At 38.3% G+C, this 14,250-nt stretch overlaps 1 protein-coding gene across 3 annotated transcripts in view; it reads left to right on the top strand.

The window, feature by feature from the left end:
* Positions 1–13,778, top strand: part of LOC126284385 (protein rhomboid-like) — a 113,840-nt gene extending 100,062 nt beyond the window's left edge. The window contains exon 9 of one of the 3 annotated variants that reach the window (XR_007551475.1): positions 13,272–13,357. Coding sequence is in view for 2 of the 3 variants with exons in the window: in XM_049983271.1 (XP_049839228.1) it covers positions 13,272–13,457 (186 nt within the window). In the remaining variant the exon portion in view is untranslated. Of the gene's footprint in view, positions 1–13,271 lie in introns of all 3 variants that reach the window. The other 2 variants (XM_049983271.1, XM_049983272.1) reach the window with 2 other exon arrangements.
* Positions 13,779–14,250: the final 472 nt, after the last annotated feature.

The following is a 14,250-nucleotide window of genomic DNA, read 5'->3' as shown; positions in this document are numbered from 1 at the left end:
ATTATAATTGGTTGCCTATGACCAACTCCACTTGACTAAAATCTACCTTCATATAGGCATAGCACCCCAGGATATTAGGTGAAGAACAGTGGCAGAGATGGGGAAAAAAACAACCAAGAAAGCGATTCCAGTCATCCAATGTTTGGGAGTGAAGCATCATGTCCTAGGCTGAAGTCAAGAAAAACCTTTCTTTGAACAGCTGAAGCAAAATAATCACTTTCTGGTTGTTAATTAGAACTGTGGTGGAACAGGGTAACTGAATGTAGGAACCAAAATCTAAAGGAAGATCCCATTGCTGTTTTACAACTACCCTACCAGATACAGAAGACTTTGAACAGACCACAAACTGGTGTGAGGTTGCATTATTAAAGATGCACCTTGCCATTATACAGAACTTCAAGATGCCTGCATTCTGGAGGACATGGTTTAAGCAAATGTTCCAGCAATCAACAATGCCAAATTCGGGGCCTCAAAAGCAATTTCTACATCTACATCTACATCTACATGGATACTCTGCAAATCACATTTAAGTGCCTGGCAGAGGGTTCATGGAACCACCTTCACAATTCTCTATTATTCCAATCTCGTATAGCACGCGGAAAGAATGAACATCTATATCTTTCTGTATGAGCTCTAATTTCCCTTATTTTATTGTGGTGATCATTCTGCCCTATGTAGGTCGGTGTCAACAAAATATTTTTGCGTTTGGGGGAGAAATTTGGTGATTCAAATTTCATGAGAAGATTCCATTGCAACGAAAAATGCCTTAAACGCCTTTCTTTTAATGATTTCCAGCCCAAATCCTGTATCGTTTCTGTGACACTCTCTCCCATATTTCATGATAATACAAAACGTGATGCCTTTCTTTGAATTTTTTTGATGTGCTCAGTCAGTCCTACCTGGTAAGGATCCTGCACTGCTGCCAATAAAATGCAGGCTTTGCTTAGCCTATGTGTTCTTTCCAATTTAAGTTGGTCGTAATTGTAATACCTAGGTATTTAGTTGAATTTACGGCTTTTAGATTAGACTGATTTATCGTATAGCCAAAGTTTAACAAGTTCCTTTTAGTACTCATGTGGATGACCTCACACTTTTCGTTATTTAAGGTTAACTGCCACTTTTCACACCATTCAGATATTTTTTCTAAATCGTTTTGGAGTTTGTTTTGATCTTCAGATGACTTTATTAGTTGATAAATGACAGTGTCATCTGCAAACAACCAAAGATGGCTGCTCAGATTGTCTCCTAAATCGTTTATATAGATAAGGAACAGCAAAGGGCCTATAGGGACCGATGACTGTAGCAGACTGGTCCCTTCAATGCTACAAACCAACCAACCAAAGCTCCTATAACACTACCTTGGGGAACACCTGAAATCACTTCTGTTTCACTCGATGACTTTCGATCAACTACTACGAACTGTGACCTCTATGACAGGAAATCACAAATCCAGTCACATAACTGAGACAATATTCTATAAGCACACAATTTTACTATGAGCATCTTGTGTGGTACAGTGTCAAGAGCCTTCTGGAAATCCAAGAATACAGAATCAATCTGAAATCCCTTGTCAATAGCACTCAGCGCTTTATGTGAATAAAGAGCTAGTTGTGTGTCACAGAAACAATGTTTTCTAAACCCAAGCTGACTGTGAGTCAATAGACCATTTCCATCGAAGTAATTCATAATGTTCGAACACAATATATGTTCTAAAATCCGGCTGCATATTGAAGTTATCAATATGGGCCTGTAATTTAGTGGATTACTCCCACTACCTTTCTTGAATATTGGTGTGACCTGTGCAGCTTTCCAGTCTTTTGGGTACGGATCTTTCATTGAGCGAACAGTTGTATATGATTGTTAAGTATGAAGCTAATGCGACAGCATACTCTGAAAGGAACCTAATTGGTATACAGTCTGTACCAGAAGACTTGTTTTTATTAAGTCATTTGAGTTGCTTCACTACTCTGAGGATATTTACTTCTATGTTACTCATGTTGGCAGCTGTTCTCGATTAAAATTCTGGAATATTTACTTCGTCTTCTTTTGTGAAGGCATTTTGGAAAGCTGTGTTTAGTAAATCTGCTTTGGTAGCACTGTCTTTGGTAGTATCTCCATTGTTATTGTGCACAGAAGGCACTGATTGTTTCTTGCCACTAACATATTTCACATACAACCAGAATCTCTTTGGATTTTTGCCAGGTTTTGAGACAAAGTTTCATTGTGGAAACTGTTATAGGCATCTCACATTGACCTCTGCAATAAGTTTTGAGCTTCTGTAAAGGATCGCCAATCTTAGGGATTTTGTGTCTGTTTAAATTAGGCATGTCTGTTTTGTTGTTTCTGCAACAGTGTTGTAACCCGTTTTGTGTACCAAGGAGGATCAGCTCTGTCATTTGTTAGTTCATTTGGTATAAACCTCTCAATTGCTGCTGATACTATTTCTTTGAATTTATGCCACATCTGGTCTACACTTATATTATTAATTTGGAATGAGTGGAGACTGTCTCTCAGGAAGGCGTCAAGTGTATTTTTATAGGCTTTTTGAATAGGTATACTTTTTGCTTATTTTTCGTGGAATTGGGGATTACAATATTCAATCTTGCTACAAAAACCCTGTGTTCACTAATCCCTATATCAGTTTTGTTGCTGTTTATTAACTCAGGATTATTTGTTGCTAAGAGATCAAGTGTGTTTTCACAATGGTTTACTATTTGCATGGGATCATGAACTAAATGCTCAAAATAATTTTCCGAGAATGCATTTAGCACAATTTTGGAGGATATTTTATGCATACCTCCAGAATTAAACATGTATTTTCGCCAAAATATCGAGGGTAAATTAAAGTCACCACCAACTATTATCATATGAGTCAGGTACGTGTTTGAAATCAAACTCAAGTTTTCTTTCAACCTTTCAGCAACTGTATCATCTGAACTGGGAGATCGGTAAAAGGATCCAATTATTATTTTATTCCAGTTGTCAACAATGACCTCTGCCCATACTAACTCACAGGAAGTATCTACTTCAATTTCGTGACAAGTTAAACTACTTCTAACAGCAACAAACACGCCACTGCCAATCATGTTTAGCCTATCTTTTCGGAACACGATTAGGTACTTCAAAAAATTTTGGCTGAGCTTATATCTGGCTTTAGCCAGCTTTCAGTGCCTATAACGATTTGATCATCAGTGCTTTCTATTAGCACTTGGAGCTCTGGTACTTTCCCAACACAGCTACAACAATTTACAACTGTTATACCAATGGTTCCTGTATCTAAGTTTTTCCTGTGTTCAGCCTGCACCCTTTGTGACTGAAGCCCATCTTGTGTTTTCCTGAGACCCTCTAACCTAAAAGACTGCCCAGTCCACACCATACAGCCCCTGCTATCCATGTAGCCGCCTCCTAGATATAGTGGACACCTGACCTATTCAGCAGAACACGAAACCCAATCACTCTTTGCAGCCTACACAGTCGCAGAAACATCTGAGCCTCTGATTCAGACCCTCCACTTGGCTCTGTACCAGAGGTCCGCAATCAGTCCTGTCGACTATGCTGCAAATGGTCAGCTCTGCTTTCATCTTGCATGCAAGACTGGCAGCCTTTACCACTTCTATTAGCTGCTCAAAACCAGAGAGAATCTCTTCTGATCCAAAGCGACACACATCATTGGTACCGACGTGAGCAACCACCTGCAGTTGACTGCAACCTGTGCCCTTCATGGCATCTGGGAGGACCCTTTCCACATCTGGAATGACTCCACCCAGTAGGAACACGGAGTGCACATTGGTTTCCTTACCCTCCTTGTCAGCCAAGTCACTAAGTGGCCCCATAACGTGCCTAACATTGGAGCTCCCAACTATCAATAGTCCCACCCTCTGGGATTGCCCAGATCTTGCAGACTGAGTGGTTTCCTCTGAAACAGGACAGGCGACAGCATCCGCCTCAGCAACAGTGTCAGCCACAGACAGCATCTGGAATCTGTTTGTCAGACAAATCAGGGAGGCCTTACGTGCACCCACCTGGGAAGTCTTTTGCCGCTTGCTTAACCCCGCAGTGACCTCCCACTCAACCACAGGTGAGGGGTCAGCCTCAATGCGAGCAGTAAATGGGTTGGCCACCGGTGAGGACTGATTGGAGGACTCTGACAACCTGGACATCTGTTGGATCCCCACGGCCGGCCCACAACAGTGGTGCCCATCCATTGCAGCTGTATAACTGAAGCCATCACAGCCTGAAGCTGAGAGCGAAGTGTCACCAACTCGGCTCGCATCTGCACACAACAATCGCAGTCCCTGTCCCTACCAAAGACCGTGGAAAACTAAACTATGCACATAAACAGACTATCGGCACATGCTGCGCAACTCTGATGTAGAGCCTGACGAAAATGCATGGACTGTGTCTAGTAATATGCAGATATTCAAGAACCTAACTACTGAAGCACTCAGGTGAAACTAAATAATTTGCCGCTGATAAGGAACTTGTAATATATCACAAAATCAGTTTACTTTCTGACGCAAAGAAAAACGTGAGAACTGTGGCTATTAGATTTTAAATTGACACACAGAAACTCAAGAAACTAAACTATTAAAGCACACAGATGATATAATGAAATTCACTCCTGGTTAGGAAGTCATAAATATCATAAAAGCACTTTACTTATCTGTTACTGCATCTGCTGCGGTCGGCTACTACTGCCTGACTAACATATAAATAGATTTATGTACATATTGTAGATAGGAGTATTCTTCTCAGGACTCAGCACCATCCAGGCCTGAGGTAACTGAATCACAGTCTCAGTCAATGTTCTGACTACCTCTTATTGCGATCTGAAGTGAGGAATATCCTACCCATTATCCATCCCACCTCTCCCACAGTGGTGTTCCGCCACCCACCAAACCTACACAATATCCTTGTCCATCCCTACTCCAGCCCTGATCCCAATCCCTTGCCTCATGGCTCATATCCCTGTAATATACTTAGAATCAAGGTATCTCCCATACATCCTCCCACAATAACCTACTCCAGTCTGACCACAAGCATCACCTATCTATCAAAGGCAAAGCTACCAGCGGAAGCAGTCATATGATCTACAGGCTAAGTGGTAACCACTTAGTGGCATTTACATTGGCAAGACAACCAATAAGCTGTCTGGCCACATGAATGGCCACCAACAAACTGTGGGCAATAGATGGCTGGACTACCCAGTTGCTGAGCGTGCTGCCCACTGCTTCACAGCCTGCACCATCTGAATCCTTCCTGCAAATAACAGCTTTTCTGAAATTTACATGCAGTAATTCTCCCCACAGTATGTCCTACATTCCCTTAACACCATGGTCTTCATTAGTCCCTGTCCTTCATCTCCCCACCCCTTCCCTGCTCCCATTTCAGCACTACACAGCCTTCTACCATCCCCCCACCCCTACTCTGCTACCCTCCACTTCGCCACCCTAGCCCCCTCCTCACACCCACCACACAGCTTGCTTCTGCATTTGCTTGCAACACCGCATTAATGGCCAGAGATAGTGGTCATGAGTGTGTGTGTGTGTGTGTGTGTGTGTGTGTGTGTGTGTGTGTGTGTGGTCTACTTTAGAAGAAGGCCAACTGGCTGAAAGCTCACATGTTTAGTAGTATTTTTGTTGTGCCTGTATGCAACTCAATATCTTCTTTTTATGGTGAGTAGCAATCTATCCTTTTCATAATATTGCCTCAAGTCTTGATTTGAGAAAGTCCTTTGCATTAAATAAAGCTCCTTCTGTCAAGCATAAGATACACTGATCTCAGACAGTAGACACACTTTCCTTTGGCTCCCTCTGTAAATGTCCCGGACTCTTCACAAAAAGAATACTAGACTAATAATGAAGTAATACTTCTTTCATGAAAGAATCGAATTTCTCACCTATTATGTGTCCTTAGGACACTTCTTCCCATTTCTCCCATAAATCCTGTAACAATTGCTGATAGCCTTGTGTGCAAGATGTATGAGACAGGCAAAATACCTTCAGACTTCGAGAAGAATGTAGCAATACCAATTCCAAAGAAATAAGTTCCTGAAAGGTGTGAAAATTATCAAACTATCAGTTTAATAAGTCATGGTTGCAATGAATTCGTTCCAGAAGAAAGGAAAAACTGATGGAAGATAACTAAAGGAAGATCAGTTTGTATTCTGGGAAAATGTAGGAACATGCGAGGCAATACAGACCCTATGACTTATCTTAGAAAGCGTGTTAAGGAATGAAAATCTATGTTTATAGCATTTGTAAACTTAGAGAAAGATTTTGACAATGTTGACTAGAATACCGTCTTTGAAATTCTGAAGGTTTCAGTGGTAAAATATAGGGAATGAGAGATTATTTACAACTTGTACAGAAACAAGGTGGGAGTTGTAATAATCAAGAGGTATGAAAGGGAAGCAGTGGTCGAGAAGGGAGTAAGACAGGGTTGTAGCTTACTGGTGATGTTATTCAATCTGTACATTGAACAAGTGATAAAAGAAACAAAAGAAAAATTTGGAGTTGCAATTAAAGTTCAGGGACAATAAATAAAAACTTTGAGGTTCATCAATGAAATTGTAATTCTGTCAGAGACAGCAAAGGACTTGGAAGAGCAGTTGAATGAAATTTACAGTGTCTTGAAACGAAAATATAAGATGAACATCAACTAAAACTAAACAAGAATAATGGAATGTAGTCAAATTAAATCAACGGATGCTAAGAAAGTTACATTAGGAAACAAGACACTTAAAGGACTAGGTGAGTTTTGCTATTTTTCCAGCAAAATAACTGATGATGGCCAAAGTAGAGAGGATATAAAATGTAGACTGGCAATCGCAAGAAAACCACTTCTGAAAAAGAGAAACTTGTCAAAACTAAATATATATTTACGTCTCAGGAAATCTTTTCTGAAGGTTTTTGTACGGAGTGTTGCCATGTAAGGAAGGGAAACATGGATGATAAGCAGTTTAGACAAAAATAGAATAGAAGCTTTTGAAATGTGGTGCTACAGAAGAATGTTAAAGATTAGATGGACTGATCATGTAACTAATGATGAGGTACTGAAGAGAATTAAGGAGACAAGAAATTTGTGGCAAACTTCACCAAAAGAGGAGATCGGTTGATAGGACACATTCTGATACATGAAGGAATCACTAATATAGTATTGGAGGGAAGTATGCAGGGTAAAAATGATAAAGAGAGACCAAGAGCTGAATACAGAAAGCAGATTCAGAAAGATGTGGGTTGCAGTAGTTATTCAGAGATGAACAGGCTCACACAGGATAGAACTGCATGGAGAGCTGCACCAAACCAGTCTCCAGATTGAAAACCACAACAGCAACAAATTCCTTCTTAACAGTGTAATTGAATCAGCATTTTGCTATTCTGTGAAATTTAACATTTCCTTTCTTTTTTAAACCTGGTTTATTGAGATGCCTCATTGCTACCATTTGATCATTATGGCTGGATAAACTAATTAATAAGGGAGTCTCACATCTGTTTCATGAAAGTCAGTTGGGGATATAGCAGTAAGTTTTCAATCACTGTTGCACTCTGTACTTTAGTTCTTGTGGAGAATGTTATAATGAGGACCAAACTGAAGATAGAGATCAATAACTCTAAGAGCCATTGATCAGAACTACCTAAGATGCAACCTGTATTGAAACAGTCATGTAAATCACTTCCCAGTTGTTTCAACAATGTGTTGTTACTACACCTTCTCATTGTTTAATGAAATTTAAAACATTTCCTGATGAGATCTATTGAACATCAAAATTGCTGTCTCATATGTTACCCAGTGTACAACTGAAGTACAGCACCTGTTCAATGCAGTATTCAGTTATTTCTAGGGCTTGGGACTTTTTCCCACTTTTTGCGTATATATACTATCCTCGTTTTCTTGTATTGCATCAATGTGATATTAATTTGTATCTATCTAGATGCATCTGTTCAATTTCTGTGACTTTCAGATAACATTCTGTTATTTTTCTTTTTGAAAAAGCTTTTGATGGAAAAGTGTAAATGTATCAAGATTGTTGCCATTTCTCCTTTTTTGTTGTGTCAGATGACTTTTTGTTTCTTCACTGATTGTTGCAACTGGTCTATAACTATTCAACAGCTCTGTTTTTTGGGAATATTTATCGTAAGAAAAGCTTAGTGAAAATATTGGAAGTCGCCTGGGATTGGACTGAAAGTGTTCTAATTAAACAGAATGCTTTGGGAAAAAAAATTGTCCATAACTTCTTAGCAGAAACATTCTGATGAAGACCGTAACATAAGTGTTGCAGTCATGTGAGGGACAATACATCAGTCACACCCACGTTCTATTGATCACCTTACTACATTGAGTGTCTCATGCAGTTCCACATTCACACCTTCAATGGAATGCGTCATTTAAGTATCCTTGTATCACTTAAATAGTGAAACAGTCTTTACATTTGTATGAACATCATTCTCAATGGTGTGTCCTCTGACATCCTCAATTGAATGCTTAAAGTTACAGTCCATAGTTTTCCCAGCACTCCCAAGATCTTTTGCTAGATAGTGTAAGTCACAGGTGACATTTCTGAGCCCAGCAGTTGTTGTAAAAATATTTATTACCTGATATCTACAACCCAGGGAGGTCTGTCCTAGTTCAGACATTCCCCTTCCCAGATTACTCCCTAGCAGAAAGATCTTCTTAGTCAATTTTACCATCTGACTACTCCTAACTATAGCTTGCAAAGTTTTCCCTATCTTGTCAGTGTGTTCCTGAACTCTGACAGGTAGTCTGCAAATTTTTGACCACAGTCTCCAGAGCAGTGTAGCTGTTGGAGAGGCCTAAAGTTAGCAGATTTGCAGCATATCTCAAATCTCTTGGCTGAAGTGGCAGGTTTGATCACAGTCCTGTCATCTATGCTATCCTCTATTTGACTGCAGCCAATTGCATCTCTCAACTGTTCTAATTCTGCTGTTGCTGCTCCCAGGTCAGCATGAGTTTTAAGGTAAGCTGCTCTTTTTCCATAATTCTGAGGTGGTAGGTATAAAAAATTCTCATACATCATTAGTAACAGTATGCCAAACACCTTCGGGGAACTTTAGTCTCTTTTTGAAACACTTAGATGCTCTCTTAACATACATATTCAGACACAGAAGAGATGTAATAGTGCTTTGGGGCTTCAATGTAAGCTTTCTAACAAATTCCAGAGATGGATCAGACCTAGGAAATTAGATGTCCACATATAATCTTGCTCCTGTAGTTAGTTTCCATACAACTATGAGGCAAGTCCTGAATGCTCCTTCTGGCCATGATGGACAAACATTCCATATTAACAGTGCATGTATTTATGAGAATGAAAGTGCCCCACTGAAAAATAGGTAGGATAATTAATGAAGAAACTATCCAGACTTTTAAATTACATCTCCAAGGCATAGATTGGAGATCTGTGTGTAATGTAGACAATGCCAATTCCAACTACAATCTTTTCAGTAATGAAATTGAGCTAATATTCAAAAGCATCTTCCCAAAATGAATATACAAAGCCCACACCAAAAAACCCACCAAGAAGACCTGGATAACCATTGATATTAAGATTCCATGCAAAAGGGAACAACTGCTGTTCATCACCTCAACGAATTTAGAGAACTCTACTCAGTTAAATCACTACAAAAATATTATGAAACACTAAGTAAAGTTACCCAGAAGTCAGGAAGTTTGTATATATGGTTCAAAATTAACTAACCTAGTAACAAAATCAAAATTGTGTGGGAAGTGATAAGGAGTGAGACTGGAGCAAATTGTCCCAGTACAACCCAAAAAAATTTTCACAGCGATGAAGATAGACAGGTACAAAATCAAGAGCATGTGACAAAAATTTTCAATAATCGCTTCTTAAGTGTTGCTGAGAAATAAGGACACAATGGCTCCTTAGAAAAGGCCAAAAAATACTAAAAGATCATTTTCCAAATTCTTTAGAGCAGATACGTGTACCCCCTATAACAGTACAGGAAGGAAGAAAACACAAAATTTCTTTAAGAAGTAAAAACTCAACTGGGATCAACAATATTTTCAGCAAACTGCTAAAAGCTTGCTGCAATCAGTTCAGTAAAGTCCTGGCTCATATATTTCATACCGCTCTCAAACAAGGTACCTTCTCTGACAAAATAAAGTATGTTATTGTAAAGCCCCTCAACAAAAAAGGCAATGCTTCAGATGTTAGAAACTATCATCATATCTCTTTTTAGACTGTATTTTTTACTAAAGTCCTCAAAAAACTAATACATGATAGTGCAGTCAGTCATCTAAAAAACCTTGTAGTAATTAGTAGAAACCCATTTTGATTCAGAGAAAAGGTCTCTCCACAACCAAAGCTATATTTTCATTTACCATTAATGTTTTCAGATGCCTTAACAGGAAGACATTGCCTGTTAACATATTTTGCAGCCTATCTGAGGCCTCTTTGACTGTGTTGATCACAGAGTACTTACTGAGAAAACATGGCCCTATGGGATCCGAGAACAAATGGGCAACTGTCTCAAATCCTATCTCAAATCCTATCCGTTCTTGGAACGGAAGAGAAAAAAGTACTTACATCATTTAAACTTTTTTTATTTTTCAATGTAACCCCCTTGTAGATTAATACACTTGGTCCAACGATGTTCCAGTGCCTTGATTCCATCTCGAAAATGAGTTTCCTCCAGGCCTGCAAAATAGTTGCCAACTATCAATTTTTCATTTGAAGTCTTCATCCACCAAGAAAAATTTTCAGTTTTGAGAAGAGATGGAAGTCTGACAGAACCATATCAGGTGAATAAGGTGGGTGTGGCAAAAATTCATACCTTAGTTCGCGTAATTTTGCCACGGCGACAGCACGTGTGAGGGCGTGCATCAAGAGTCGCAGGACCCATCTTGCAGATATTTTTTTCATTTCTAATTCTTCAGTTAAAATGTGATATACTCTTTCAGATGACATCTGACAAGCATGAGCAATTTCATGCAATTTCAATCAGCAGTCCTCCATGACCATTTTGTGCACTTTTGCAACCATCCCTGGAGTAGTGACACATCTTGGACGACAACTGCGTGGAACATCATCTAAGCTCTCCTGACCAAATTTGAACTAATTTGTCCACTTGGCAACAGTTGAATATGAAGGAGCAGAGCCCCCAGTGTATTCTGGAAATTGTCATGGATGTTCTTTGCTTCCATCTTCGCAAATCACTATGTGGTAACAACAGAGCCACATCATCGCCACAGCTCTCTTCCAATAGCACTGACATGGCATATGTTTACAGGCATCAGTCAAATGAATATCTCATGAACAGCTTGTTGTGCTAGCACTGACCCTCATGGTGATTCTGAGAACTTTTCAAACCACCCTTGTATTATTAGAGATATTAATTTCTTGTTCATAATACAGTTCTTTTGGTGTTCAAATCCCTTTCTTAGGATCGTACAATAAATTTTATAGTGGCTAATTAATCCAGTGCCCTTGGACACTCCAGCTGTGATATAAAGTTTCTTCTTTATTTAATTGGGTAGATAAAATATCTGCTCACCAAGTGGCGGCAAAACATAGAAATAAAAGACTGTTGTTATTGGCAAGCTTTTAGGGTCAGTGGCTCCTTCTTCAGGCAAAAAGGTTGAAGGGGAAGGAAGAAGAGTAAATTAAAAGCACTGGAAAGGTCTAGGAAAAGGGGTATATTTCAGGAAAGTCACCCAGAACTGTGGGTCAGGAGAGACTTATCGTACAGGGTGACCTGCAGTTCTGGGTGACTTTCCCAAAATCTACCTCTTTTCCTAGACCTTTCCAGTTCTTTTCCTTCACCCTTCTTCCTTTCCATTCAATCCTTCTGCCTGAAGAACGAGCCACTGCCTCTGAAAGCTTGCCAATTACAGTAGTCTTTTATGTGTATGTTCTGCTTCTAAATGTTGAGTAGATTTTTTTATCTATCCAATTAAATAATTTTGTCAATTATTGATATTCCCTCTTTGATGTCCATGACTCTTTAATCCCCTTTGTGATCTGTGGCTGCTTTAAGGATGAGGAAATATTGTTCCCAACAAATGTTTAGGAAAAATTTCTTCAAAGAGTGATACGAATTCATTTATGAATATGTTAAACTGGATATCAACATTATCTATTCTGTGTACTAAATGTCAATCTTCATGCTGCAGCTTATAGTTAAAAATTTCCAAGGACTCTTCGTTCATAAGTCTGATTGATTTCCAGGAGGAGATTGTTTTCTTGAGAGGTCTATTGTCATGCTGAGTGATGAGCTGATCATGACAGTCTGACAGACCATTAAAGGCTAGGGTGACAGTGAAGTTTGGGTACAAATTTAAATCTATGAATATATTGTCTATCAGTGTTTGACAGTCAAATGTGATCCTAGTAGGAAAGTCAACACTGATGTACGATTGTGGGAACTCATCAAATTCTGAAATTCTACTTTGTTGTTCCATTTGATTGAGAAGTTTACATTAATATCACTAAGTAAGATAATTTCATTATCTTTTGAAAACAAAGGTGATAATAATAATTTTAAATTAACCATAAATACTGTAAAGTAGTCCCTGATATATAAACACAGCTTTGAAAATATCAACTATTGTTTACAATAATAGTGCAGCACTTAGCTTGGATGTCCTGCTGTCAGTATTTGACACTTAATTACTAACAGATTTAGAAGTACTTACAAGTTGTAGCCATGTTTACCGTGTTAGTGTACCCTACCAGCATTTTAAATGTTTTATATGTATAAAACAATTTAAAACTTCTGATTACTTTACAAATGAGTTAATGCATTAATTATTTGATGTTAAGCATGTTTAGAAACGTTTGACATTATGTTTAAAGTTAGTTGGAAGTTGCTAAGTGCTCTCATTCTGAAATACTGGATAAATATAGTCTTGCTAATTTGTGCATCATGAGCTATGCTTATTCCTTTTTTTGAAGCTGTAATAGTTGTCTCACTGTGTTAAAGCTTTGACATAACATCATATCTCTTAATGTATAGATTAAGATAGTAACTGAAATTTTTAAATTTGGTTAATAATTACATGAAATATTGAAAACAAAATTTTTGTTGGTTTTGAAACATGTTAGATAGGCAACCTACAACTTGGATTGGGTAACCATTCCTCAGAATAGCAATTTAGTAATGTAGATTAGCCTTGTCAAGTTTCTGTTATTAGTATGTGCATGGTTCACATGTAAATGAGAAAGTGTGTGGTTTTCTAGTTTTTATGTTTAACTCTTGCACTCACTTTTAAAACTTTATGTTACATATTTTCAGACTGGGTATTTCGCTCATATTGGTGGTGGTATAGCTGGTCTCCTGGTGGGATTCTGTGTGCTCCGCAATCTCAATGTCCTACGATGGGAGAAAACTGTTCAACGTGCATGCCTGACAATCTTCGCTGCTTCAGTTATTATTGCAGTAATCATAAATTTCACATGTAAGAGTTGTTTTCTGGAATGAAACTAGATAAATATGAAATGTGAATCAGGAAAACACTTCTCAGCTATGGCCATTGATGATATGAGAAGAAGAACATCAACTCTGCAACAGATTGCAGTGACTTTTCATGATGCAGTATTCTGCAACTGATATTCCACACTGTGTGAGGCGAACATAACTAAATTATACATTATTTTGTAGTAATTAAAAGTGTAAACCTAGAACATTTTAGATCTTTAAAACCTCTGTAGCGCTATACCTAATCACAGAAGAATAATGTTTATGCATAATATGTAATGACAACTAGATGTAAGATCTGAAATAAAAGATAAATGAATGTGGCTCACAGTTTTTTTTTTCCAACCAAAAACTGATACATTGTGTGTAATGGTGTGCATTAACCATTTGTTATAGTAAGCATGTGACCACAGGAACAGTAATACTTACAACATCCTCATTCTCCAGTATTTCAGTATTTTCTGTGTAATAAAAGTGTTAATCTGAAAGACAGAAATGCATAACTTGCGTGGTGTGTTAATCTATTTACATCTCTATCACTACTCAGTGAGCCTTCATATTTACTTTGGTCGGAGGTACATAGTATAAGAGTATCATTTACCTACTGCACAGAGGGTGCATGAAAACAACATCTGCTGGTACATCTAATTTCAGCATCATTATAATCATGCAAGATATACATTGGTGGAAATAATATCTCTTCAAACTCCTCTCATAATATATATCACCCATGCACCTTCCTCCTTCCAGATGACAAATACAATCTTTGCAAACTGCATTTGCATACTGTTATGCT

The sequence above is a fragment of the Schistocerca gregaria genome, chromosome 8, assembly GCF_023897955.1.
Source record: "Schistocerca gregaria isolate iqSchGreg1 chromosome 8, iqSchGreg1.2, whole genome shotgun sequence".
Classification (NCBI taxonomy): domain Eukaryota; kingdom Metazoa; phylum Arthropoda; class Insecta; order Orthoptera; family Acrididae; genus Schistocerca; species Schistocerca gregaria.
Note: the sequence above shows the minus strand (reverse complement) of the source record. Positions and strands in the feature narration are given on the sequence as shown.